Genomic DNA, 24,701 nt, shown 5'->3' with positions numbered 1-24,701 from the left:
ATCACTAGTGTTAAACCTTTTGATTAGTTTGTCCTTTGTCAACAATGTGGATGCATATCTGTGAAATCTCAACTTCTAGTATCCGTGCTCTGATCCCAGGAAATGATTTGTAGTCTGATTCATTCTTGTTATCCATTCACAAATTTATGCAGACAAAGAACCAATTTACATCATTCCAATCAAAAACATCCTCACTGTGGAGAAGCTTGAGGAGAGCGCCTTCAATAGGAAAAATGTGAGTCAGATGTAGCTTTTGAAATAATAGATTCATAATTCCTGACGAGTTCTTGAAGAAATGACTAGTGGTGATAACTTCATAAAATAATCCCTCATCACTTTAGAATTAAATTCTCAATTTTTTTCTGCCCTGGGCTTCCAAACTAACATTTTTTGTCATTACTTCAATCCCACAATCCTCTGGGGTCATGAAACCATAGCTGTTCTTTGAGCAGAGGTGATGGAAGAGGCAGCTCTGGAGGGTTCTGATGCCTTTTAATTTGTGAAGAAATTATGTTGCTGCTGTCTGTGAGATGATGCTGAAGGAAATAGGGGGATTTACATCTTCCCTTCCCTTCCCTCCTCATCCACATGTTGCTTTGCTGCAAAGGAGTGCTGCTCAAAGATGGGGAGCAGCTGTCTGAGCACCAGGGGCCACAGGGTCAAGGCAGCTGGTTCTTTACCTTCTTGAGCAGTGCTTCCTGGTATCTGGAAGTCGTGTAGCCAGGGAGCAGAGATGATGAGTGAGAAGTAGTATCAATGTCCCAGGGTGCTTGGTCAGATTAGAAATGGGTCAGCAGCAGCAGCAATAGAGAGAGGAGGAAGAAAGACCTCTCCTTCCCTCCGCTTAATTCACTTCCTGTGGTTCCTTGTGGCTGTTGAGTTTTGGTGATTTTTTTTTTTTACAGTGACCTCTATTCAGTTGATTTGAATATATTCAGAGTTACTCAGTATGTCGACTCTGTCACTGAATAGAATTTTTGCAGAATAAAACACTTTCATCCACAGATGTTTCAAGTGATTTATGGAGAGAAGCCACTTTATATCCAGGCAAATAACTGTGTGGAAGCTAGTGAGTGGATAGAAGCTCTCTGCAGGGTAAGCAGGTGTAACCAGAGGAGACTGAGTGTTTATCATCCCTCCGCTTTTCTGAATGGGAACTGGCTTTGCTGCAAGGCCACCACTGAGAACACAAAGGGCTGCACTCCATGCACTGCGTAAGTTGCTTCTGAAGTAAAAAGCATTCTACAATAAAATGAGTCATTGATTCCTTTTGCAACTTGCAGATGGTTTAAGCATTAGTTTTGTGTTTTCTTTCACAAGTTAGCTGTATGCTTCTCTTCTAGTTTAAAAAATAAAAATAGTAACCATGCTTTATCAGTATAAAATATTTTATTTTGATAGGCATGTTATTTCATCTAATATTTCAAAATACAAGAAAAGGGCAGTGTAGCATGTAAATTAGAAATGTTGTAAGTTATTGCTATCACTCTACAGACTATATATTGTAGCTCAAGATTCCTCTAGTCTGGGCATTGATTATTGGATTACCTCACCCACCAGTATTACAGAAGCAGTAGTTTTTAGAACCAAGTGGGTTCTTCACATATACTGTAAATATGGGAATGCATTGCAGTCCCTTTCCTGCTGCTGCTACAGAAATGGCTTCTCTCAGCAGCTGTGCCACAGACCCTTTGGATTTTTCATGGCTGCTGTCTCTTCCCTCCCCACCCTGCAGTAATTGACAACCATCAGCCAGATCCTGTCATCTGATGCATCTGCTTTGCATACCGCCAGCATGATGAGGCCTTGAAGCTGGCTTAACCAGCTATACAGAGATATCCCTGTTCACCCTCTGGGCTCTGGTGTACAGAATGAATGGAAGGCATGTTGAGGAAGGGGTGTAACCAGTGTTGCTTATCTCTGGCTACCTCTGGATGGTGCAACTGCTCCTTTTGGATTGTTAGCAGCTGTTGAAAATTAGAGCAAATTTGAGGCTTCTCTAGTTTGATCAGATTCAGGATCCAAGTTAGGATCCACAGATGGCAGAGAGCCACTATATCACACCCTGCTAGCTAAGTTGAGCACAGTTCGCTGACTTGCAACTGATGATTCAGCCCCAAGTCTGTCACTGTGCTGTTCAAGTAGTCCACTTTACCTTTTTACCTAGTATTCTACCAACCATTACTACAATCATTTTCTTTAAAACATACTGTACCTAAAGAAGAAAACAAGCAATGTAATCTTACAATTTGTGTTTGTCGGACATTTTGATAGAAGTATTAGTTTTCTACTTAATTTTGTTAGGCTGCTGCTTAAAAAAATAAAAAGCATAATTTTGCATTTCTAATAAATTTATCTTTAACTTGATGGATTGTATGCTACCCTCAATGTTTAATTCAGTCAACACTATTAAATCATCTAGTCCAGTCTCCCAGATCCATGGAAGATAATACCGTATAGTATTAACTGAAAGAGTATTATTATTTTAAAATATCTCAATTCATTAACACAGTAGGACTTCCACCAATTCAAATGAACATCACTTTTAAAGAATGTTATCTCCTTATTCCTAAAAATATTCCATTATACTACTTTAAATAATGCCTCTCCCTCCTAGTGTCTTCACTTTCAAATATAGTAGGGACTATTAAAACTGGGCATTTATTCCCCATGGTAACTAATCTTATTGTGGCATTGGAATTATTTTCAAATATATGGCAAATTCTGCTGTAAAAGTCCATTTTTAGTAACGCTATACTGTCTTCTACTTTAATTTGTGTAAACTCATGTTTTTGCATCCATATAAGATTTATTAACTTGTTAAATCTTGAACACTAGTTTGAACATGTGAAGTTCTATGTGAGTGACAGGCATTATAATTATAAATGGATAAATATATTGAAATTCATTCAGCTCTTATTTGCGTTAAGCTCTCTAGGAGAATGGCTTGCAATATTTACTATCTGTATCTTCACCTAACTTTATTTTGTAGAGGTGTTCCTGCTGATATTCAAATTGAGATTGATGGGGATAGAGAAACCGAAAGAATTTATTCACTTTTTGCTATCAACATGCCTAAACTACAAAAGATGGAAGGTATCTGAATACTAATTCAATGGAGTTACAGTAGCATAAAATAATTGAATAAGACTGATAATGTCATGTTAATGTTTTATACTTACAATTTTATATAAAATTAAAATGAATGTACTTTCTACTAAATTTCTGATATTGCTGTATGATCAAATCATTCTCATTCAGCAGTTTGAGGTTGTCTCCTCTGAATGTGCACATGTAACTCCCATTAATGTGCTAATTGGATTCGTTTGCAAATTAACGAGAATATATACAATTTCCATGCAGTGAGCAAAGGGAATGTCGCTTATGCTCCCTTACACCTAGAGCCACTTGGTCTTGTACTACTGCTTTTTATTAGTGCTGAGAAAAAGAATCCTTGGTGTCATGACTAAGAGTCAAGAAAGAATCAGTTTTATGGCAGCATTACTGGTGGTAGTCCTATTGTAGGGACCCAGTATGTAGAATAAATGTTAGACCCATTGAGGATGAACTTACAAAGCTAAACCAAGTTGCTCACCATATCTCATTAATACCATTTTTCCTCTCGGGCTTAGTCCATTTTACGTTTGTTAAAAGTAACACCATATTTGAAAACTTTGAAATCCCTATCTGATCAATGAGATGAGTTAGCTCTGTTTACTGAAAGTAGAAAACTCTAACGTTTTATTTGTGATGGTCTTTGTAGAGGCTTGTGGAAGTATTGCAGTCTATCAAGGTCCACAGAAAGAACTAGACGACTATTCTAATTTCACAATTGAGGACTCTGTAGCAACTTTCCAAACTCTTCAACAAATAATAGCCATAGTAGAAAAGCTGAACGAGCCTCATGAAAAATATCGGAAGAAAAGGTCATCAAGTGCTAAATATGGCAGTGAGTAAGTATCCTCCGTAATTCCAGCCACCTTGTATGTACATATGGGGAAAAAAGATGGGCGGTGCGGGCTTTCAAGGGGTACGAGTGTCTTAACACCTTTGGATGATAGCTGTTGAGTTTAAACCTGTCAGGGCAGGGATTCTTTTCTTCAGTGTTCAGTGTGCAACACAAATGGGGGCCCCAAACCCAACTGGACATTTGGGGACTATCTTAATGTAAAAGTGTATTACTACTACTGTTAATACATAAATCAGGTACTTAGACAAGCTGATTCACCACCAAATTATCATGACACTTCATGGGGCATAATACTATTCCCCAGAAGTACTGCTTCTGAAACAGGATTCCCAGGAAACCAAGTCAGCAAACACTAACACTTCTAAAAGTACTGCAACAATAACTGGTGTGAACACCTGTAGGTTTGACATACCATTGGCCATAGTAAAAGGTGGGTTACATCAGCAGTCAGGCTAGTCTAGAACTTCAGACTTAACTGTCTATCGTGAATATTCATACTTTGTTTGTTTGTCATGGGGTTTTTTTTTTCCCTTTGTGTAAGAAGACCCAAATTGTAAGAGAAGGAGAAGGAAACATTGATTTCCTGTTTGCTCAGTGATTTGAACAGGTCTGTTTCAGGGCTAATGTTGCTTTCGTGTGATAGGACATCAGGATTTGAGCAAATAATGGGACTTCCCAACATGCACTAAAAATTATGCAGAAAGTATAGCTTGACATTTTAAAACAAACTAAGTTAAATTATATGATTATTAGAAACCAACTATTTTTCCAGCAAAAATACTTATATGCAGTTTTATTTTCCAGGGAAAACCCAATTGTTGGAAAAGTTTCCTAACAAAACTAAACTGTGGCTTATGTGGATTCGGAAGAAACTGGAAGTGTGTTTTTTTGGTGGGTTTTTTTATTCATGGTGTACACTTGTCCGAAGTATTTAAGAATGAACAGAAATGCTACCTGTGTTCACAATCTATTTAATATTTAATAGAGAAGTATCTGTTTGGGAAACTGATCATGAGGGTTATTCCTGTTTTGATGAAGAACTTGAAGCTCCATGTTCTTGAAGTATCAGTTGTGAGTAAATCTAAATATTTCTGCAATTGCTTTTTTTTCTTTTTTTTTTCTTTTCTTGGAACATCCTAAAGGAATTAGCTTTCTAAAGGAGGAAAATCAACACCAATTGTTGATTGGATTACATCTCTCAATATACTGGACTCGCATTTAATCCACCATCAGTGCCTGCTGTGCTGAAAGTCTTGCAGTGGAAATCCCAACATATGGTGACTCAAAAGGATCTGAACCTTCACATTCAGCGCATGACTTTTTTCTCTTCCTTTGTCAAACTATTAATTTTGTCAGGACTCCAAGGTAACTGCAACTGAAGTTTTATAAAATCATGCAATGTGTTCTGTGTACTGCAGACACCAATGTTGGTTATATTTTTATTTTAAAAAAAAAGTACTGAAGAAGGAGAAATCAGGGAATCTGTTGTTAGATTGTACCTCTTGTTTACATTTGGGGTGAGCAGTGGATGTGACATAAGACCACAGTCTGTTTTTTCTTTTGTAAAAAATCAGGTACTAATTTTTCTTTATGTTTTTTTAAATTATTATCATTATTATTATTATTTTTATTTTTAAAATGCAGATTAGCAACACTTTTTGGAAGCTAGCTTTCTTGCAAATGAGAAGAATGCAAATGTGACAATGCTGTGGTTGGATACTGTTCACTTTACATCTTCCCATCTAGGATTTTTTTGAAAATAAAAAATTGGCACATTTCGGTCCAGCTCACCTCTCATTACAGCTATATTAAATAATCTCTCTAGAATAATCACTCCAAGCACTTTAGATATCTGGACTGCCCCAGATTATATTTTTAGATACTTCGTAGTATCTAATCTTTATGATCAGTTGAATGATCAGTGCTATTATGTGTTAAAACAATGCTTTATGACTATTTTTTAATTTCTAGTTATGTGGGGGGGTTTATTTGTCAGATCCAACAAATATGAACTGGCATTCTTGAGTTTAGAAAGTTTTGATTCTTGCTCTCTTCCTCTGAGAATTAACGTTTATGCTGAAAACCATATCTGTACATAATCAGTAGAAGCAAGGTAACACTTTGGAGAAGAGAAGGCTAAACTTTCCTTCACCAGTATTAAATATTATGGTATACATGGTAAAGTAAAATAAAATAAAACACACTGTGTACAGGTAGTACTTCATTTTTGGAGCATTTGCTGTTTTTTTATAATCATGATTTGCCCCAGTCAGAGTTGAGAATGTAATTCATCAGTACAAATGTAGATCCACAATGTTTACAAAACGATAAGCTGTTTAAAATACTATTGTAGGGTGCCTTCTTCTAAAATCCAGTCAGTTGGTATCACAGGATTGAAATCACTGTTGAAATTAAGGTAACTTTTCTATTAGAACAATCACTTTTTAATATTAAAGCAACTGATTGAAATCAGTTGGGATTTGATACCAATATCTTCAACATCAAATAATTTATTACTACTTGCCATTTTACCAACAAGTATAGTCCTGTTTTTGCATTACTTTACTATTGGATGTATTCTTAAAAGAATTTTACTTGCCCTCAATTTCAGTTAGAAAAAATTCAATTTGTTGTTGACACCCAGAAATGTATTCTGTCAAGGTCAATTTGACCGTGCTATTTGCCAAAGAAACAAGGTTTGCCAGATTTGAACAGCACTAATAAGTGTTAGAATTAAAAGGAGTACTTGTGGCACCTTAAAGACGAACCAATGTATTTGAGCATAAGCTTTCATGAGCTACAGCTCACTTCATCGGATTTTTCGTGAGCTACAGCTCACTTCATCGTAATCCGATGAAGTGAGCTGTAGCTCACGAAAGCTTATGCTCAAATAAATTTGTTCATCTCTAAGGTGCCCCAAGTACTCCTTTTCTTTTTGCAAATACAGACTAACACGGCTGCTACTCTGAAACCTGTTAGAATTAACTTTTGCTATTTATTGTGACCAGCCTTATTACAAAATGTGCTTGTGTCTGTTTCTTGAAGCCTGTTTCTGTCACTTAACAGCAAAGTTAAATATATAACAAGTTTAAATCTTATATTATTGTAAGGAAAAAAAAAAACCTTTTGAAAATGCACTTTTCATTTGCTTTGATGGTACGAGACTATATAGAAAAGGACAGCTAGGCCTTTAAGACCTTAGGCCTTTAAAATGTAATTTGTCATTTTATAGTATGTTTAAAAATGCAGTAGGTACTCTAGAATTAAATTAGGTACAAATAAGAGATTAATATTCAAGTTGCTTTCACTTTGATTAGCCTAGACATTAAAACATTGCTCAGTAATTAGTTTTACTTGGACTGTAAATTCTTTTTTAATGTTTTTTAATTTGTGTAAGGATGATGTATTGTTGAAAATGTATTTTTATTTAAATTTATTTTCTTATAAAATATTAAAAACTTTTGTAACATTGCTTGAGAACAACTCACAAATAAATGATGACATATTGATTCGGGCTATGTATTTTCTGTGAGGCTTGGTTCTCTTAAAAATTGTTGGTAGCTTAATTGCATAGTGAAGTAGAACTATTTGCTACAATCTATCTTCCATCTTACAGAAACAGCATGAAGTGAAATTCAGTAATCCTGTATGGCTACCTCATAGATTCAATTACTTTCTGATTTAGGACTGCTAAATGGAGAGAAAAGCACTATTAATAGAAGGTCCCTTAGCATAACAATTTGCACAGGAGGGTAGCAGTTTGGTCAATCTTGAAAGGCATATCCTATTAAATTGGTGAGTGGTCTGATGCATTTAAGGATATTTGGGTGTCTTTGTCATTGTATGACATGCTCATTTTGATTGGCATTTTAACTTGTCTGTCACTTCCTGTCCTAAAGAGGAGTGCTAAATAAGCACCACCATCTTCTCTGTTGAAACTCAAATAGGTTTGATAAATTACTTATAAACAAGCCGCCTTTATCTCACACTTGTCTTTTACCTTACCTTGTTTTTATTCTGTCTCCTCTCCACCATGATTTAAGGATATGTAAATTTCTTTTATGTGTATCAGCAAAATCCGTAGTCTAAGCATGTGGTCAGTATACCATAGACTAGTTTTATAGGAATAGGACCCGCACCACTTGAGATGCTTCTTTTGGTTGTGCCAATCACTGAAGTTGTTCCTTTGCTGCTGGCCTGAGAGCTCTTCAGTGGGAGCCATGTCGCGACCCTTCTGATCATTTTGGAATCTGTGTTGATTGGCTCAGGAGCAAGTTGTATTAAAGCCTTGGTTTGGAAAGTAAAGGAATTGAACAATTAAACTGGGGCGTCAAAAAGAAGGAAATAAAGGACTACCTCCTTTCCCAGGACTGGTGACAAATAGTGAAAAATATCAGCAATAAACCAGACTTAATACCAAACAAATTTTAAAGCTGGATATTGGTAGGAATTTGCCTACTTAATGTAAATGGTCTTGTAGATGCAGAACAACATTTTAGGATGTTCCAGCTGACTTTGGGATGGGGGGTAAGAATAATTTACCAGAAAGAAAAAATACAGTAGGCACGGACAGCTTTGGCCAACGAACCATTGCCATATTATAGAATGTTTTCTGTAATTATGATTTTGTATCTGGTAAGTACTGCACAGCAAAGCCCTAAAAATGACAGGTATTTTAAATCTTCAGTATATTTCAAGTTTAACTGCTTTGGCTGTGCTGAGTTACAAATGCTCTAATTTGATTAAACCCAATTGGAATCACATTTCACGATCACCTGTGTTTTGTTTAAAATGCTTCTCTTTGATGCCTTTATTTTCCCAGGCTTGGCAGATCGGCGGTTGAGTTTCATATAAAATTTGGCAGAGGGCCAGTGAAGCATGCAGTAAAATATGTTACTGCACCTTAACAATGTCAATATGTCAATCCTCTTGATAAAAAGTTCAGTCTTCAAGATGTTAGCATGACTTCTCTCTAGCTAAGGCCTTGTCTGCATGGGGGAAATTGACCAACATAGCTATTCTGGAATAGCGTCTCCACACAGTGCTCTTCTGGAACAGCTAGGCTAATCAATTTCCCTTATAGACCAGGCCTATCACCATTCTGTCAGAGTGCTTGCCCCTCTCACCACCACCCACTGAGATTGCTTCTTTCTGTGACCAATGCATCGTTTTGAGTTTCTAAACCATGACTCAGATAGGGCCTTACCAATGATAGTGTGATTTCTAGGCCAGTTATACTTCCAGTTTTGCTACAGAATTTACAAACACATGGGCAATGTCTTTGTAGCTAAATGTCATTTAATCACTTAGTGCCTTAGATCCAAGTTCTCAAATGCAGGGGCTGTGTAAACACTGCATTTATGTAAACACCTCCCCTTCCTAGCCATTTCTTGTAGTGATCCCACAGTTCCTCATTTGGTCATTAAGTAATCATTTATTATTACAGCCATTTATATAGCACCAATCACTGTAAAATAAGTGCCTTTTAAATGACTTGAACTGAGAGCACTTGTATATTAGGGAAAAAGAAAAGGAGTGCTTGTGGCACCTTAGAGACTAACAAATTTATTTAAGCATAAGCTTTCGTGAGCGACAACTCACTTCATCGGATGCATTCAGTGAGCTGCGGCTCACGAAAGCTTATGCTCAAATAAATTGGTTAGTCTCTAAGGTGCCACAAGTCCTCCTTTTCTTTTTGCGAATACAGACTAACATGGCTGCTACTCTGAAACTTGTATATTAGGGGTACACAATCTAACTGCTGGGTCCCATTTGTGCTTCAAAGGTGCAGTGGAACATGAATTCTTATTTTTTGCAGCCCCTAAAGTAAATCCAAAACCACTGGAGCCACGTGAAAGGATAAATCACTATTTGTTTGAAAGAAAACTCCAGTCCCCATTCAGCATAAAATGAGTATTTCACTAGAGGCAGTGTTGTGCCTGTCTTCTGTGTTCATGAAGTTAACATGAGAAGAAAAGCTTGTAGGAGCTATTGGTCACTGCTGCAGGCGGGGAGAGTCCTCTCTGGCCCCCCATCCAAGGCCTGGGGCAGCCTGCCTGCTGCACCCCAAACCCCTTCCCAGAACCCACACCGACCACCCCAAGGCTGCTCCCACACACCCTCCTGCACCCCAACCCCTGTCCCAGCCCAGAGCCTGCACCCCTCCCACACCCAAACTTCCTCCCAGAGCCTGAACCCCCAAACTCCATCCTGCACCCAAACTCCCTCTCAGAGCCTTAGGTTGGGGAACAGACTTGGACCCGTTCTGGGCACCACCAAAAATTATACCTGCCGACCCTGTTCCTGGGCTCTTTTGAGAACAAATTGTGCCCTGCCTGTTCTCAGCCAGCTGATCCTTGCATTGCTAGGACATGGGGCTCTGACTCAGGTAGGCATATTTTGTTCCACCCTACCACAAGAAGCCATGACTCAAACATGGAAAAGGCGATGGAGATGCAGACCATAATGGGAAGAGGAAAACTTTCAGCAGCCAGCCCAGGGATAAGTCCTCAAGGCAGAACAGGATGAGAAAGGAAAAACCCTTTAGGGGCTTCAGGACCCTACCCCAAGTCCTAAAATGGGTCCTAAGTTCCCTAGAAAGAGAAGCAGGGCTTATACTCAGCTCCTCCTCTTCCTAGCTTGCATCAGGAAACTCCAGCAATGAAATCCCATTCCCCAGTCAGGCAGGAGTGTGACCCCCCAGGGGTAGGGGACATCCAGAGAGTTCAAGGCATTTTGCACAAGACCATGACCCAGCCACAGCTGAGCTGCGATGCCAAAAAAATCCCAACAGAGCAAAAAGGAAAGGAAAAACTATAAATCTGTTTTTCAACATTTTTGATACCAGACAGATTTTGCTGTCTTCCTAAACTGCCAGGGAGATCTCAGAGTGGTGCTGCTCGACAGACCAGTCATTGAGAAACTCTGCTATAAATAATCTAAAAGATATTTGTCCTCTGACTCAGACACCACCGCTATTGAGGAAGGAGAGCTCTCAAATTCAGGCTCTGAGAAGGACATGGAAAAAATGAAAAAACAGTTCCCCCCTCCCCTGATATCTTTGAAATCATGTGCTAAAAGGTTGCATCTACAATTCATATCCAGCCTGAGCAGCCACTAGAAGACAGCCTTAATGTAAATTCCTGCCTTCTAAATCCTCACTATTACCTGACTTCTAAGTTTGTCCCTGAGAGCAATCCTGTGAGAATGTGATCAGAGAGGAATGGGAAGCCCCTGATAAAGGTGAATGCCTGAGCAGGCATGCACTTGGAAGTTGCAAGAGCCAAAAACATGCCATTACAGATATACCAGTCACAGCAGCATCTCTAGCACAAGATACAGTATTCCCACCTGAAGGGGATTTCCTTACCAAAGATCCAACTGGTAGAAAGCTGGAAGCTACCCCTCAGAAGAGGCTTTGTTGGCCACCATTAGAGCATCTCTGGTGGCTACACACTTTGCAAGAACCATAGCGTCCTGGCTGTATGACCCTTAAAGCTATGAAGGACAGAAACCATCCTGACTTCAAGTCTACAGAAAATTTCTTTACCAACAGCCTTTGTGGAAGATGCCTCAATGGCTGCAGTGAGATTTTCAGCCAGTTCATGGCATCCAGCTCAGCAGCCACACATCACATCTGGCTTTGGCCCTGGAAGACTGACATGCCAAACAAATGTTGTGGTCATCTAAATTCACAAGCTCACTCCTCTTGTGGGGGGAGACTTAACATAGTGGCAGAAAGCATTGCCAAACCAAAACGTCCCCTACTCTCCTTACACAGTACTCTGAGAGACTATAAAAACACTCCTTTTGTTCATTCTCTTCACAAAGGTACCAGAGGAAAGAGGACAATCAGGAAAATTCTGGAACCAGGAATCCACCACCTCTATGAGCCCACTATGACGACAAACTACTGTGCTTCTGCCCACACCTGAATCTAGAAGGTAGAATTTCCCATTTCTCAAAAGAATGGTTTTGATTGACCACAAAGTTGTAGCACAGCATATGTCCCTGCTGCCAGATGATTCATTCCAAAGCTGTGTAAAAAGTTGTGGAATAGGATTAGTAACCATAACTTTAATGCCAACCAATAAACTATGTACTGTAGGCTATAGCTGGCATGCCTAACTATCAAAATTAAATACTGCCTGGTGAATAGGAAGGCATCCAGGGAGGGTAGAAAGGTTGGAGACACTACTGGCCGAAAGGAAATGTTCAGGTAAGAAATTCACCATTCTGCAACCAACATCTCCCACAACTCTGATATGTATGGGAAGTAGCAAGAAGTGAACAGACCTCGAGAAGGCTAAGAAAAACAGAATGAGATAGGGAAACCCTGCTGAGTTAGTTGCCCAAAATAGCAATGCTTTTACAGGACCACCAACTGCAGCATCTTCCTCCCAAAGGCGGCCTCTGCAGACGACAGGGCATCCACTTTATAGTAGATAAGAAAGGTATTGACCAATGACCACAGAGCTGCACTGCGGATCTCTGCAGTCAAAGCACAAGCTGTTTCTGCTGGCAAAGTCACCATAAAGCTTGTTGAGTGTGCCTTTGTTTTGGCTGGAACAGGAATACCTGAGGTCTTGTATGCCTCTGTGATGCATAGCTTGATCCATGTAGCTAGCAACAGCTTGGATACCCTGAGCCCTTGGTGCTTCAGATGAAAGGAGACAAGGAATCTGATCTTCTTGTCAATGTGATGCACTTGATATAGCTCTTTGGGTATGTCTTCACTGTAGTTAGATACCCACAGCAGGCCTGTGCCAGCTGACTTAGGCTGAGGAGCTCAGGGCTAAGGGACTGTTTAATTCAATGGTGGGAAACCTGTGGCCCATCAGGATAATCTGCTGGTGGGCCGTGAGACAGTTTACATTAACCGTCTGCAGGCACTGCCACCTGCAGCTCCCAGTCGCCACAGTTTGCTGTTACTGGCCAATGGAGCTGGGAGAAGCAGCTATATGGGGGCTGCAGGCAGCTGTCTCGTGGCCCACCAGTGCTTTACCCTGACGGGCCACAGGTTACCCACCACTGGTTTAACTACAGTGCAGATGTTTTGGGCTTGGGCTGCAGACCAAGCTCGGAGACCCTCCCACCTTGCAGGGTCCCAGAGCCCAGGCTGCAGCCTGAGCCTGAATGTCTACATGGCAATTAAACATCCCCTTAACCCAGGCCAGCTGCAGGTGTGTAATTGCAGCATAGACATACCCTTAGTGCTATCTCAATGTTTAAGTGTACCACAGTATTTCTGGGGCGGGTTCTGTGCCTTTGCACAGAATGGAGGGAGAATGATCTCCTGTGAGGCAGGGAAAGATGAATTTCTCTCACACAAGAACAGTTCCAGGATTCTTAGCACCACCTTGTCATCATGAAACACATACTGAGGTTCCTGCATTGTCCTAAATAATTCTCTTCGAGGTATTAACATGCCCTTCTCTGATACAGGATAATTCTGCCTCTCACTAAAATGCTGAGTGATCAGTCCTCAGCTTCTGCCCAATAAAGTAGGAGGAGAATATTTTACTTTCAGGTTAGGCTTTCACTGTAAGACTATGTCTACGCAGAAGCTGGGAGCATACCTCCCTGTGTGGGTAGACAGACAGGCACTAGCTCTGTTTGAGCTAGCATACTAAAAAACAGCAGTGTGTCTGCAGCGGCCTGGGCTGCAGCTCAAGCTAGCCACCAGAGTTCTTACCCAAGTGGTTGGACGTGTTCTTGTATTCGGTCAGCTAGCCCAAACCACAGCCTAAATGCCTGTAACCACACTGCTATTTTTAGTGCACTAGCTCAAGCAGTGCTAGCACGTGTCTGTCCACCCGTGCCGGGAAGTGCGCTCCCAGTTGCCGTGTAGACATACCCCAAATAATGTTTTGTAGTTGCAAACTGGCTAGCCTGGCTGCTGGACTAACACCTGTTACCTTCACCCAACGTTTTAGAAAAAGCTAATTGTAAGAAGGGTGTGTGTGTCATGCTGTGATTGCTAGTGACCTGTACCTCTATAACTGCTTCAATGGCTCTGTATTTCGTAATATTTAGTGTACCCATATCTGATTTAATTAGGTTGCAGAAAAGGGTCTATTAAGAAAGGCTAGTGAAAAGTGAATACTACAAAACCTACCTTCCCGAGTTTCCAGTGAGACCCTTCCCTATTTCCCAGGTCACGTAAAGATGAGCCTGTGTTTATGGCAGCCTGTATAAAAACAAGGTATTTGGAAAAGAAAAACACATACAGAATATCAATATGTCTTTATCTAATCTAAATATTGTTGTATTTAAAAATGTAGGTGCAATCTTGTAAACTGCTCTGTGTAGGTGAACCCCTACACTTGCATTGAGCATCTTGCAGGTATGGAGCCTTTGAGAGAAGGATGCTTCAGTGGTTAGGGTGCTGGTGTTATTTTTCTGCTCCACCACACACTGCTTGAGTAACCTTGAGCAAGTCACAAAGGGTTCTTCTACACAAACTTTTAGTTCATGGCAAGGTGGGGTGTGGATCTACCCCACAACTAGCTTGCTAGACACCAAATGTCCATCTGGACACTGCTGACATGCATTAACAGTTGTTTAATACACTTATCTAGTTATTTTTGAAATAGGACTAATCAGAGTGCATTAATGAATTATTAACGTGCATCAGCAGGGCCCCCATGGACAGTGGCCTGTGGCAGGCTAGTGTGAGACACATTCACACCCCAGCCATGAAACTGTTCACATAAACAGGCCAGTTCCTCATCTGAAATAGAAATAATAGCACTGTCTTACCTCACAGTGGAGTTGTGAGGATACATAAATACTTTACAGATTGTGAGGGTACAGATACTGTGGTCACTGGGACCATATATCTAAATAAGATGAAGTAGCAAACAAGCAAAAAGCTCCTTTTGGTGCCCTGGAATTTCCAAAGGTTTCTCTGAGTCTCATGATCTCACATTGACAAACAATAAATTACACAATAAAATAGTCCAGGAGATTTCACCTAGAACTAAAACAGCGAATTAACTGCCTGTGGGGAGGAAAACTGGTCAAATTAGGGGTCCAATCCTGTAGTCCTAATTCTGGCAAAACTGTCATTTACTTCAATGAGAGGTTTTACCATACTAAGGAATAAAAGATTGGCCCCTTTTATATTGCATTTTCAATTTCGAAAGAAAATTCCATTAAGTGGCAGTGCAAATACCATGTGCTCTGTATAGTAAAGTACATAACAAGCCATGGTGAATGTTGTATCACTTTCTGTAAACACAGTTTTATTTTAAAACAAATGTAAATTAATTCAAAGTTTGCCAAGACTGTAAATCCAATTCTGATCCCATAGATGTCAATGGCAAAATTCTTTTTGACTCCAAGGGAAGCAGGATCAGATCAAAGCTGATCACTTTCAGCAGAAGCTGAAGGACAACCCAGGGAATAATAGACCAGTCAGCTTAACTTCTGCACCCAGAAAGATAATGGAGCAAATAATTAAACAATCAATTTGCAAACATCTAGAGGATAGTAAGGTGATAAGTAACAATCAGCATGGATTTCTCAAAAACAAATCGTGTCAAACCAACCTGATAGCTTTCTTTTGACAGGGTAACAAGCCTTGTGGATGGGGGGGAAGTGGTAGACGTGGTATATCCTGACTTTAATAAAGCTTTTGATACTGTCTCGCATGACCTTCTCATAAACAAACCAGGGAAATGCAGCCTAGATGGAACTACTCTAAGGTGGGTGCAAAACCGTTCCCAGAGAGTAGTTAGTGGTTCACAGTCACGCTGGAAGGGCATAATGAGTGGGGTCCCACAGGGATCAGTTCTGGGTCCAGTTCTGTTCAATATCTTCATCAAAGATTTAGATAATGGCCTACAGAGTACACTTATAAAGTTTGCGGACAATACCAAGCTGGGAGGGGTTGCAAGTGCTTTGGAGGATAGGATTAAAATTCAAAATGATCTGGACAAACTGGAGAAATGATCTGAAATAGGATGAAATTCAATAAGGACAAATGCAAAGTACTCTATTTAGGAAGGAACAATCAGTTGCACACATACAAAATGGAAAATGACTACCTTGGAAGGAGTACTGCGGAAAGGGATCTGGGGGGTCATAAGCTAATGAGAGTCAACAGTGTAACGCAGTTGGGGGAAAAAGAAGTGGACATCATTCCAGGATGTATTAGCAGGACTGTTGTGAGCAAGACACAAGAAGTAATTCTTCCGCTCTACTCTGCTCTGATTAGGCCTCAACTGGAGTACTGTGTCCAGTTCTGGGTGCCACATTTCAGGAACCATGTGGACAAACTGGACAGAGTCCAGAGAAGAGCAACAAAAACGATTAAAGGTCTAGAAAACATGACCTATGAGGGAAGATTGAAAAAATTGGGTTTGTTTAGTCTGTAGAAGAGAAGACTGAGAGGGGATATGATAACAGTCTAAGTATGTAAAAGGTTGTTACAAGGAGGAGGAAGAAAAATTGTTTTTCTTAACCTCTGAGGACAGGACAAGAAGCAATGGGCTTAAACTGCAGCAAAGGAGGTTTAGGTTAGACATTTGGAAAAACTTCCTGTCAAGGTCGTTAACCACTGGAATAAATTGCCTAGGGAGGTCGTGGAATCTCCATCATTGGAGATTTTTAAGAGCAGTTTAGACAAACAGAATAGTCTAGGTAATTAGTCCTGCCACGAATGCAAAGAAATGGACTAGATGACCTCTCCAGGTCCCTTCCAGTTCTATGATTCTGTGTCTACATATCATTTTCCTGCTGTTCTATCTACTCTGTTCTTGTGTATCAGTAATGAAGTGAAAATGACAAGAATCTTGTTCTAAGTGTTTCCAAGAACAAAAATGTATGTAATATTTTCTTTTGCCTGCACATATAAATGGAGCAGAGGACCACCACATGGAAATCCTAATTACAGGGACCTGTCCTTCAAAACAAAATTTTGGCCTATTTAATTTTAAATGTCCTTATATAAACCAAAAAATCTTCTGTTCTTAACTCAGATTACTTGAAGGATGTTGTATTTTGAAAGTTTAGCTAAACTGCAAGAATAGCTGTGTTTACAGAAACAAGATTTTCTGTCTTTAGAATTCTTGAAATCCTCAGATTTCTCTGATCATGACATTAGACCTGGTACGGTGTGAAGACTACACTGGGTGTCAGTCTTAACACTGAATTTTCCTGTTCTTGTAGTTGTAAGCAAACCTCTTACATTTATCTGAAGATAGTTTTATGTATTTAATATTAGGCAATTCAATACCCGGCCCCAATCCTGCAAGCATTTATGCATGCACTTAACATTGCACATGTAAGTAGCCCCAGTGAAATCAATTGGAGAACTCAGGAGTGCAAAGTTTTTAAGCACATGCATAAGTGTTTGCAGAATCAAAGCCCAAATTTCTGATTAGCTGCTTTGTATTTAAAAACATAGTCTAACACTTACTCATGCAACTGGTCCCTAAACAAATGGGAATATTTCCACTGATGTCAATAAGACTGGATCAGACCGATAACCCTATTCAAGTCAGTTGGACTACTTGCGTGAATAAGGGATGAAGGATCAGGCCAATAAAGAGCACTACTGACAGCATACTGAGTAGAACTGAGCAACACTTTATCAAATAGTACATTTGCCAAAAAGTACATTTTTCGGGGCACTGAAACAATTCATGAATATGGGTCAAAGTTAATAAATAGTTTTGGATGGGGAAAAACGGAACTTTTTTTTTTCCTTTTTGGAAATGTTGAAATTGCTCATTTCAATTTTTAATGTTGAATTGACGTTTTCTAAACAAAATGTCATTTTGAAACAAACAAAAAAAAATTAGTTTTTCATTTGATAGAAACCAAAAAAAAATTCAATTTTGGTTTGAAACAAGTCAATATTTTAAAGATTTTTCAGGTTAGTCACCAAAAAAAAAAAAAAATAGTTTGCTCAGCTCTAGTACTGAGGTAAGGATAGCACAGTCCACCAGCCAGTTTAATGGAGAAATGCATATTATTCACCTAAGATGTTTCAATATGTATTTCTTATTTTTACTATGAAAGGTTTTATATATACTAGCAATATAATTTAAAATATTTATTCTGTGATTTTATATATATAATATATAAAAAATATTGTTTTATCATGGCTTTAGTCTACTGAGGAAATATATAATTTAATAAACAGGTTTTTTTAAATGTAATGATTACACCAAATTGTGTTAACTGCTTCCCAAATGTAATTTTATAAAATCAAAGCTATTTTGAGCTGATTGCAAAGGTGTCTTAAATCAGCATATTTCCTTAATGAATAAAATTCACCCATATTTCAAAATTACCATTTGAAATCTTTTTCTAAATTTGATCCTGCAGAAAATTTTAATAGTAGAACATGCTAACCGAGGGCCACATCTGGGTATGGAAATTGTATGGCAGGCCATGAATGCTCACAAAATTGGGGTTTGGGTGCGGGAGGGCTCCGGTTGGGGGTGCTGGGGCTGGAGATGAGGGGTTGGGGGTGCAGGAGGGTGCTCCGGGCTGGGACTGAGGGCGGGAGGGGGATCAGGGCTGGGGCAGGGGGTTGGGGCACAGGAGGGGGGCAGGCTCCAGGCAGTGCTTACCTCAAGCAGCTCCCAGAAGCAAACAACGGAATGTCCCCTCTCCGGCTCCTAGGGGGAGGTGCAGCCAGGCAGATCTGCTCACCCCGTCGGCAGGCACCGCCCCTGCAGCTCCTATTGGCTTCAGTTCCCGGCCAATGGGAGCTGTGGGGGCAGCATGCAGAGCCCCCTGGCTGCCCCTATGCATAGGAGTCGGAGTGGGGACATGCCGCTGCTTCCGGGAGCCATGTGGAGTGGGGCAAGAGCCCGATCCCGCACCCCAGCTGGAGCACGAGCAGGGTAAACCTCAGACCTCACTTCCCAGCAGAAGCTCGAGGGCCAGATTTAAAACGTCTGGAGGGCCGGATGTGGCTCCCGGGCCATAGTTTGCCTACCTCTGTGCTAACTGCTTTAAAATATTAGCAAAATTTTAGCGTGATCAAATAAGGATTTAAAATAGTATGGGTTTTTTAATGTAAAGTCTTGTTCAGTGTTTTCACAATAAAAAGGACAGAACGTTTGATAAAAATCTTGCAGTTCCCTTTTACATACTTTTATTTTGGATTTTTTTTTTCCCCAAAAGTCATCAACTTTGCAAAAGGAAGTAATTGTTTTGAACTTCAGAACTTGTTTATCTTCCTATAAATTTGTAATTTGTTCACTTTGGTAAAATATTTTGATTAATATCTCCAAGTGCAACCCTGAAACATGTAAAATGGAGAAGAACGGATGTTAACTGAAATGCAGTTGTTTGTTTATGTTGTCTTATCATAGGCTACTCTAGCTGTGCACAGTCAGCAGACGTTGATTTTAACAGTTTTGCCATCTGATAGCAGAAAAGCTTTTTAACTAAAGCCAACTTAGTGTTTTAAAGCTTCTGCTTTTCGGTCTCTAATGGAGCCCCTAGTTGTGGTCACTTGTCCTGCCCGAGGTGAGAAGGCAACCGTGAGTAAACACTTCCAGCAACTCTACAGAGGCTTAAAATCAAGATTTGTAACAATAAAATATCTTACCCGAGACACTTGAAAACCACAAGACTGATGATTTTGGTTTCCTGTCCATGGCTGCAGGTTCCTCAGAAACTTCAGTATCTCCCCATTTCACTCCCAGGTGGAATTTCAAGAACAAGTTCAGCAGTGGTGAAGAGCAGACACATATCAAGTGATGTTTGTGAGGGGTGTGATGCTGTATGATTGAATATGAACATTTATATAATTGATATTACCACTATTATACAGTTGCAACAAATCTTGTCTAAAGTATGTTGTGTAAGGTGTCAATGGAAAAGTTATGATTTTCTAAGTATGAGTATTCTGTTTATATGCACGTATCATCTTTGTATCTAAAGTTATGAATATTGGCCATGGACTTATCCATGAACACAACACATGTGTAAGATAACACCCAGTAGATAAAATTTTCATGGAGGCCAGACAGCGATATGTTGATGGCACATTAAGGACACTTCACTCAAAAAATGGGCAACAGAAGAAACTCCTCCTACCCAGTAAGCCTTCCTGGGAGGCCTCAGAAAGTATATGGGCAGTGGCGGCCCCTGTATGTCATCAAAGCATGTAGGAACATGTGATATGCTCATGTGACCCTGGACTCCATCTTGGGCCAGTAACTTTCCACAAATGGAGGCTGGGAACTTAGTGTGGGACAGTAAAATTCCATGCACATGGCAGAGGATATAACAGGACGCCTGAGATCTCCATTTTGTCTTCATTTCCTGTTTCATTTCTCTGGACTGGATTTCTAACACGGAAGCTTTGAAAAAGGACTGATGGCCCCCAATATGCCTGGGTAAATTCCACAGAGACTTTTTGCAAGCCAGCAGTTTATTCCATCATTGCTATGATCCTGATCTATGAACACTGAAAAATCATTTGCATGTATATGATCTATTAACCATTAATAACGCTCTTCTTTTTTTATTAAACTTTTATTTTTTAGTTACTAAAGAACTGGCATCAGCATAATTATTGTGTAAGAGCTGAGTTATATATTGACCTAAGTGGCTGATCTCTTGGGATTAGAAGGATACTATAATTGATTACATTGGTTTTCAGTAACTACTTATCATATAAAAAGAAAAGGAGTACTTGTGTCTGGGGGATAAAACCAAGGCTAGAATGCCTAAGGAGACTGCATTTTTGATTGCTTGTTAACTAGTGTGGTGATACAGAAGTTTACTTTTGTTACTGGCTTGGTATAACCTAATGATAGAATAACCACCAGTTTGGGGGGAATCTGCCCTATTTCTCAACAGTGTGTCCTGAATTTGGCATTGCAGTGACAAGGGGTCAGTGAGGGGCTCAGAATCAAGACAGATATTTCTCTGAATCAGTATTTTCCGCCCTAGACATTGTAATCGCAATACAGAGCTACAGCACTCTGAGGGAGTTACCATTTGAATTGCAGGCTAGTAGGTTAAGGGGTGGGAGCTCTGGCTCTTTAAACACCACTGCTCAAGTGTTCCCATTCTGAATCCTGTGACTTGGTTGCTTAGTGACAGACAAACACTCAGTCTGTCTGAAGCTGAGAAGGAGCCTAGAGGGAAAATCAACAAGGTGGAGTCTGTCTGCACTTGTGAAAATCAATCACCTACAGCAATACTCAGACCTGGCATTTATAACGCAGTTTTCATCTATAGATCTCAACACACTTTACAAAGGACAGTAAGTATTAGAACAAATCAGCTCCTTCCTTCTGCAGTTCTAGACAGCCAAAGTCACTATCAGCACCATTACTCCTATGCAACATACTGGAGGGGAGGTGAAAAAAAAAGAGAGAAAAATCTATGTTGTACCAGATTTAGAGGGGAACAGTGAAATTCCCCTCTGAACTATTTGTTCTCTGCCTCAAAATGTTCAATAGCTTCCCATCCCAAGGCAATGTAATTTTTGATCCTCTCCTCTATCTAGTTTCTGTTACTTGCACTGAAATAACTTCATGAAATATTTTATTTATATTTAATACACTGATTTTTGTATAGTGCTATAGATGTGCATGACCCTTTTAACGACAAAATGACAAAGTAATGGATAGCTTAAAATATTAGACATAACCGCATAGAGGCCAACAAAAAGATGTGGGGGGTGTATATTGCAAATGGGATGAAGATGTGATAAATTGTGAAACTATGTGACAAATTGTCATGGATCTTTTCCTGCCTCATCTGCCCTACGAATGCATCTTTCCAGAGATGTACTAGTTTACACTGGTGTGAATGAGAGCACATTCAAATCTTTGCTGTCTGTATGTATTATTCTGACTGGTTGTTAGAGGGGTTTTAAAATAGAGGGATATTCTAACACAAGGCCTCTACAGATGAGCTCTTAATAATTAAAGTAAATATAAGAAATTGTCCCAATAGCATTTTACAAACTCTAAAACACTTGTCACATTTTTTTCTGAAAAATACACAGCATATACAGAATACACGATCGTCTCTGATATGGCCTGCATAACTCAATTGTGCCTTGGCCATTTATGAATAACAGGACACATCCCAAACTCATGTAAATAAAACTACACAACCCCATGATGTAATTCTGTGATGTGACTGAACTTGGGTGTATGTATCCAGCACCATACCTCATTTGCGACTTGAATGCAGCAGTTGTACTAGGTAAGTGGCGCCATGCACAACGCACGAAGGAGAAAATAATTTTGGCCCAGATAACCCCTTCCTGTGGTTCAAATCATGTGTGCAAAGGGAAGGATCTGGGAGAGGAAATTCTCCCATCATGAAAATCGTCCCACCAAAGGGCAGGATTTGCTTCCCAGTAAAATAGGCTGCAGAGTCTACCCTGAAATCAGGCAGATCCCAAAGGCCTGTGTGAGGCATGAGTGGCAACTTCTGGCGCTGGTGGGTGCTCGAACACCCCCCAGCCCGCCCCGACTCCACCCCTGCCCCCATTCCAACCCCTTCCCCAAAGCCCCCGCCTCCTCCGCAGAGCGTGCCACGAGGAGAAGCGGGGACGTGGCACACTCAGGGGAGGAGGCGGAGGCGGAGGCAGAGGTGAGCTGGAGCGGGGAGCTGACAGTGGGTGCAGAGCACCCACCTATTTTTCCCAGTGGGTGCTCCAGCCCCGGAGCACCCATGGAGTCAGCACCTGTGGTGTGAGGCCAAAGATACCAGGATGGAAACCTCATGCCACTGCACTGCTCTGTGTCCCTCTGAAGTGCCACCTTCCACAGCTTCCTGACAGCTGCATAGAATCTTGAAGAGTAAGACAATCCATGCACCAAATCTCCATGACATTGAGAAAGCATTAACTGAGAACCTCCGAACTATAGAACAATACTTCTGGAAATGGAGGCTCAAACCAAACCTTGGAAAAACAATAAGCACATTTCATCTTGATAATTGGAGTGCCAAAAACACGCAAAGCAGCTTTCTGTGGTAAAAATGTGCAACATGATTATACTCCAATATATCTCGGCGTGAAACTGGACTGCACCCTAACCTTCCATGATCACTTTAAGAAGGTAGCTGCAAAGATTAAAACCAAGAGCCAACATAATCCAGAAACTAGCTGGTACAACATGGAGTGCATTGGCATCAGTCTTGCAAACATCTGCAATAGCACTTGTATATTCGATAGCTGAATACTGTGCACTGGTATAGAGCAGTGACTTGTGGACACCCAGCTAAATACAGTAATGCAGTGCATCCTGGGAATCCTTAAGTTGACTCCAACACCATGGCTACCTATTCTAATATCACTCCCCTGCCAATACATCAAACTGCTGCAACATTCCACGAAGCTCAGCCAATCCATGAAAACAGACATCTTCCTATCCGCCAAGCCCTTGACAAGGTCCAAACCCCTCCCTCCCTTGCCCCCCACCCCCATGTCTTAAGTCCCACGAGCCTTTCTGGAAACATTTGTTTAGCCTCATGCAATCAGGCTGCAATCAGGCTACGACCAGAAGGACGCTTGGAAAGCAGATTGGACTAAACAAGACTCAAAAAATAAGCATTCTGTGCTGGATCCCATGCAGAAGGTTCCTGGGTTTGACTTTTCATGGTCATCTTGGTCGACTCTGAACCGAATTCAAACCAACCATGGTAGATGCGGATATCTAATGCACAAATGGAAAATCAAGGACTCCCTGGTGTGCAAGTGTGGTTCCCCACGACAGCCCATCGAACATATCCCTACCTACTGCCCAATTTATAAATATGAAGAAGGCATTACTTCAATAAATTCTGCTACTCCTGATGTAGCCATTTGGCTTGATCAACTTCAGGTGAAATTGTAATTTCACCTTAAGTTCACCAGCCATTCGAAAGAAGAAAGAGGAAGTTGTACACACTAGTATAGGAAACAATTATAAACAAAGTACTTTTGGCAATTGCATCAGGTAGCTTCAGCACTGTCCAGTCAGCTGCTAGCGTTAGAGTTGACGCAGGTGTGCCAATTCAGGCCCCATTTCCCTGCTTGTCCCCCAGTGTGGTTGTCCCTCCCACAGTAGATGTCCCCACTATAACCACAACTGTGCTATTAATTGTCCATTAACAGCACTGTCAAGCATACTCCTACTGCTAAAGCATCACAGATGAGCTAGAACTTTAGGAGTGGTACTGACACAGAGCTGTGCTGATAAACATTGCCTGGATTTTTATGTAGGATTGGTTTTTGATGGTTTTTTTTAAACTATTTTCTTTGGCAGATTGATTTAATATTACATTATGCTTAAATGTTCTAATATTGTTTGCTCTGTTAATACACCAATGTATAAATACTACAACACTCCCCAGGATGTGCATCCATTGGCCAAGATACACACCCTTACATAATCGTTCTTTGATTACCATAAAACTAACATTTCAATAAGAGCTTTGTTACTAATACAAATAAGCTTGAATTTTGTGTTTCAGGGTAAGCAAGCTAAGGACAAGACGACAAAATTTTCAAAAAAAATAATCATGCAAGGAAAGAAGAAAGAGAAAATGAAAAAAGCCAGTTCACTTCCTGATATTTCCATTCTTGAAAAGTTTATGAAAACCTATGAAAGGCATTGTGCCTTTTCCCAAAGCTCTGTCAGTAGCATGATCAAACGGAGCTTAAGACAATGCATAGAAAATGAAACTATTCTTACGAAGGTAAATATATGTTCTACATAATAACTGAAGGTGAGATTGAAGGGGTGGAAAA

The 24,701-nt window shown here is 40.2% G+C and overlaps 3 protein-coding genes across 15 annotated transcripts in view; 2 read left to right on the top strand and 1 right to left on the bottom strand.

Annotated features, from left to right (window-relative positions):
* Positions 1 to 19,738, top strand: part of RASA2 (RAS p21 protein activator 2) — a 123,331-nt gene extending 103,593 nt beyond the window's left edge. For 6 of the 10 annotated variants that reach the window (XM_037908738.2, XM_043521910.1, XM_043521911.1 and 3 more), the window contains 5 exons: positions 153 to 235; positions 1,006 to 1,214; positions 2,993 to 3,096; positions 3,764 to 3,953; positions 4,775 to 7,671. In XM_037908738.2, coding sequence (XP_037764666.1) covers positions 153 to 235; positions 1,006 to 1,214; positions 2,993 to 3,096; positions 3,764 to 3,953; positions 4,775 to 4,805 — 617 coding nt within the window. In that variant the 3' untranslated portion in view covers positions 4,806 to 7,671. Of the gene's footprint in view, positions 1 to 152; positions 236 to 1,005; positions 1,215 to 2,992; positions 3,097 to 3,763; positions 3,954 to 4,774; positions 7,672 to 11,800; positions 11,914 to 19,305; positions 19,552 to 19,601 lie in introns of those variants that run through there. The other 4 variants (XR_005226735.2, XR_006283577.1, XR_006283576.1 and 1 more) reach the window with 3 other exon arrangements.
* LOC114018255 overlaps positions 1 to 24,701 on the bottom strand; it is a 70,270-nt gene that overhangs the window by 6,032 nt on the left and 39,537 nt on the right. Inside the window, exons 3-4 of one of the 2 annotated variants that reach the window (XM_043521914.1) lie at positions 19,545 to 19,716; positions 14,088 to 14,159 (exon numbers count right to left, since the gene is read on the bottom strand). In XM_043521914.1, coding sequence (XP_043377849.1) covers positions 14,128 to 14,159; positions 19,545 to 19,716 — 204 coding nt within the window. In that variant the 3' untranslated portion in view covers positions 14,088 to 14,127. Of the gene's footprint in view, positions 1 to 5,111; positions 8,258 to 14,087; positions 14,160 to 19,544; positions 19,717 to 24,701 lie in introns of those variants that run through there. The other variant, XM_043521913.1, reaches the window with a different exon arrangement.
* Positions 21,068 to 24,701, top strand: part of LOC119567050 — a 30,445-nt gene continuing 26,811 nt past the window's right edge. For all 3 annotated transcript variants that reach the window (XM_043521912.1, XM_037908744.2, XM_037908743.2), the window contains exons 1-3: positions 21,068 to 21,212; positions 21,963 to 22,165; positions 24,425 to 24,649. In XM_043521912.1, coding sequence (XP_043377847.1) covers positions 24,473 to 24,649 — 177 coding nt within the window. In that variant the 5' untranslated portion in view covers positions 21,068 to 21,212; positions 21,963 to 22,165; positions 24,425 to 24,472. The remainder of the gene's footprint in view (positions 21,213 to 21,962; positions 22,166 to 24,424; positions 24,650 to 24,701) is intronic.

This window comes from Chelonia mydas, chromosome 9 (assembly GCF_015237465.2).
Source record: "Chelonia mydas isolate rCheMyd1 chromosome 9, rCheMyd1.pri.v2, whole genome shotgun sequence".
Classification (NCBI taxonomy): domain Eukaryota; kingdom Metazoa; phylum Chordata; order Testudines; family Cheloniidae; genus Chelonia; species Chelonia mydas.
Note: the sequence above shows the minus strand (reverse complement) of the source record. Positions and strands in the feature narration are given on the sequence as shown.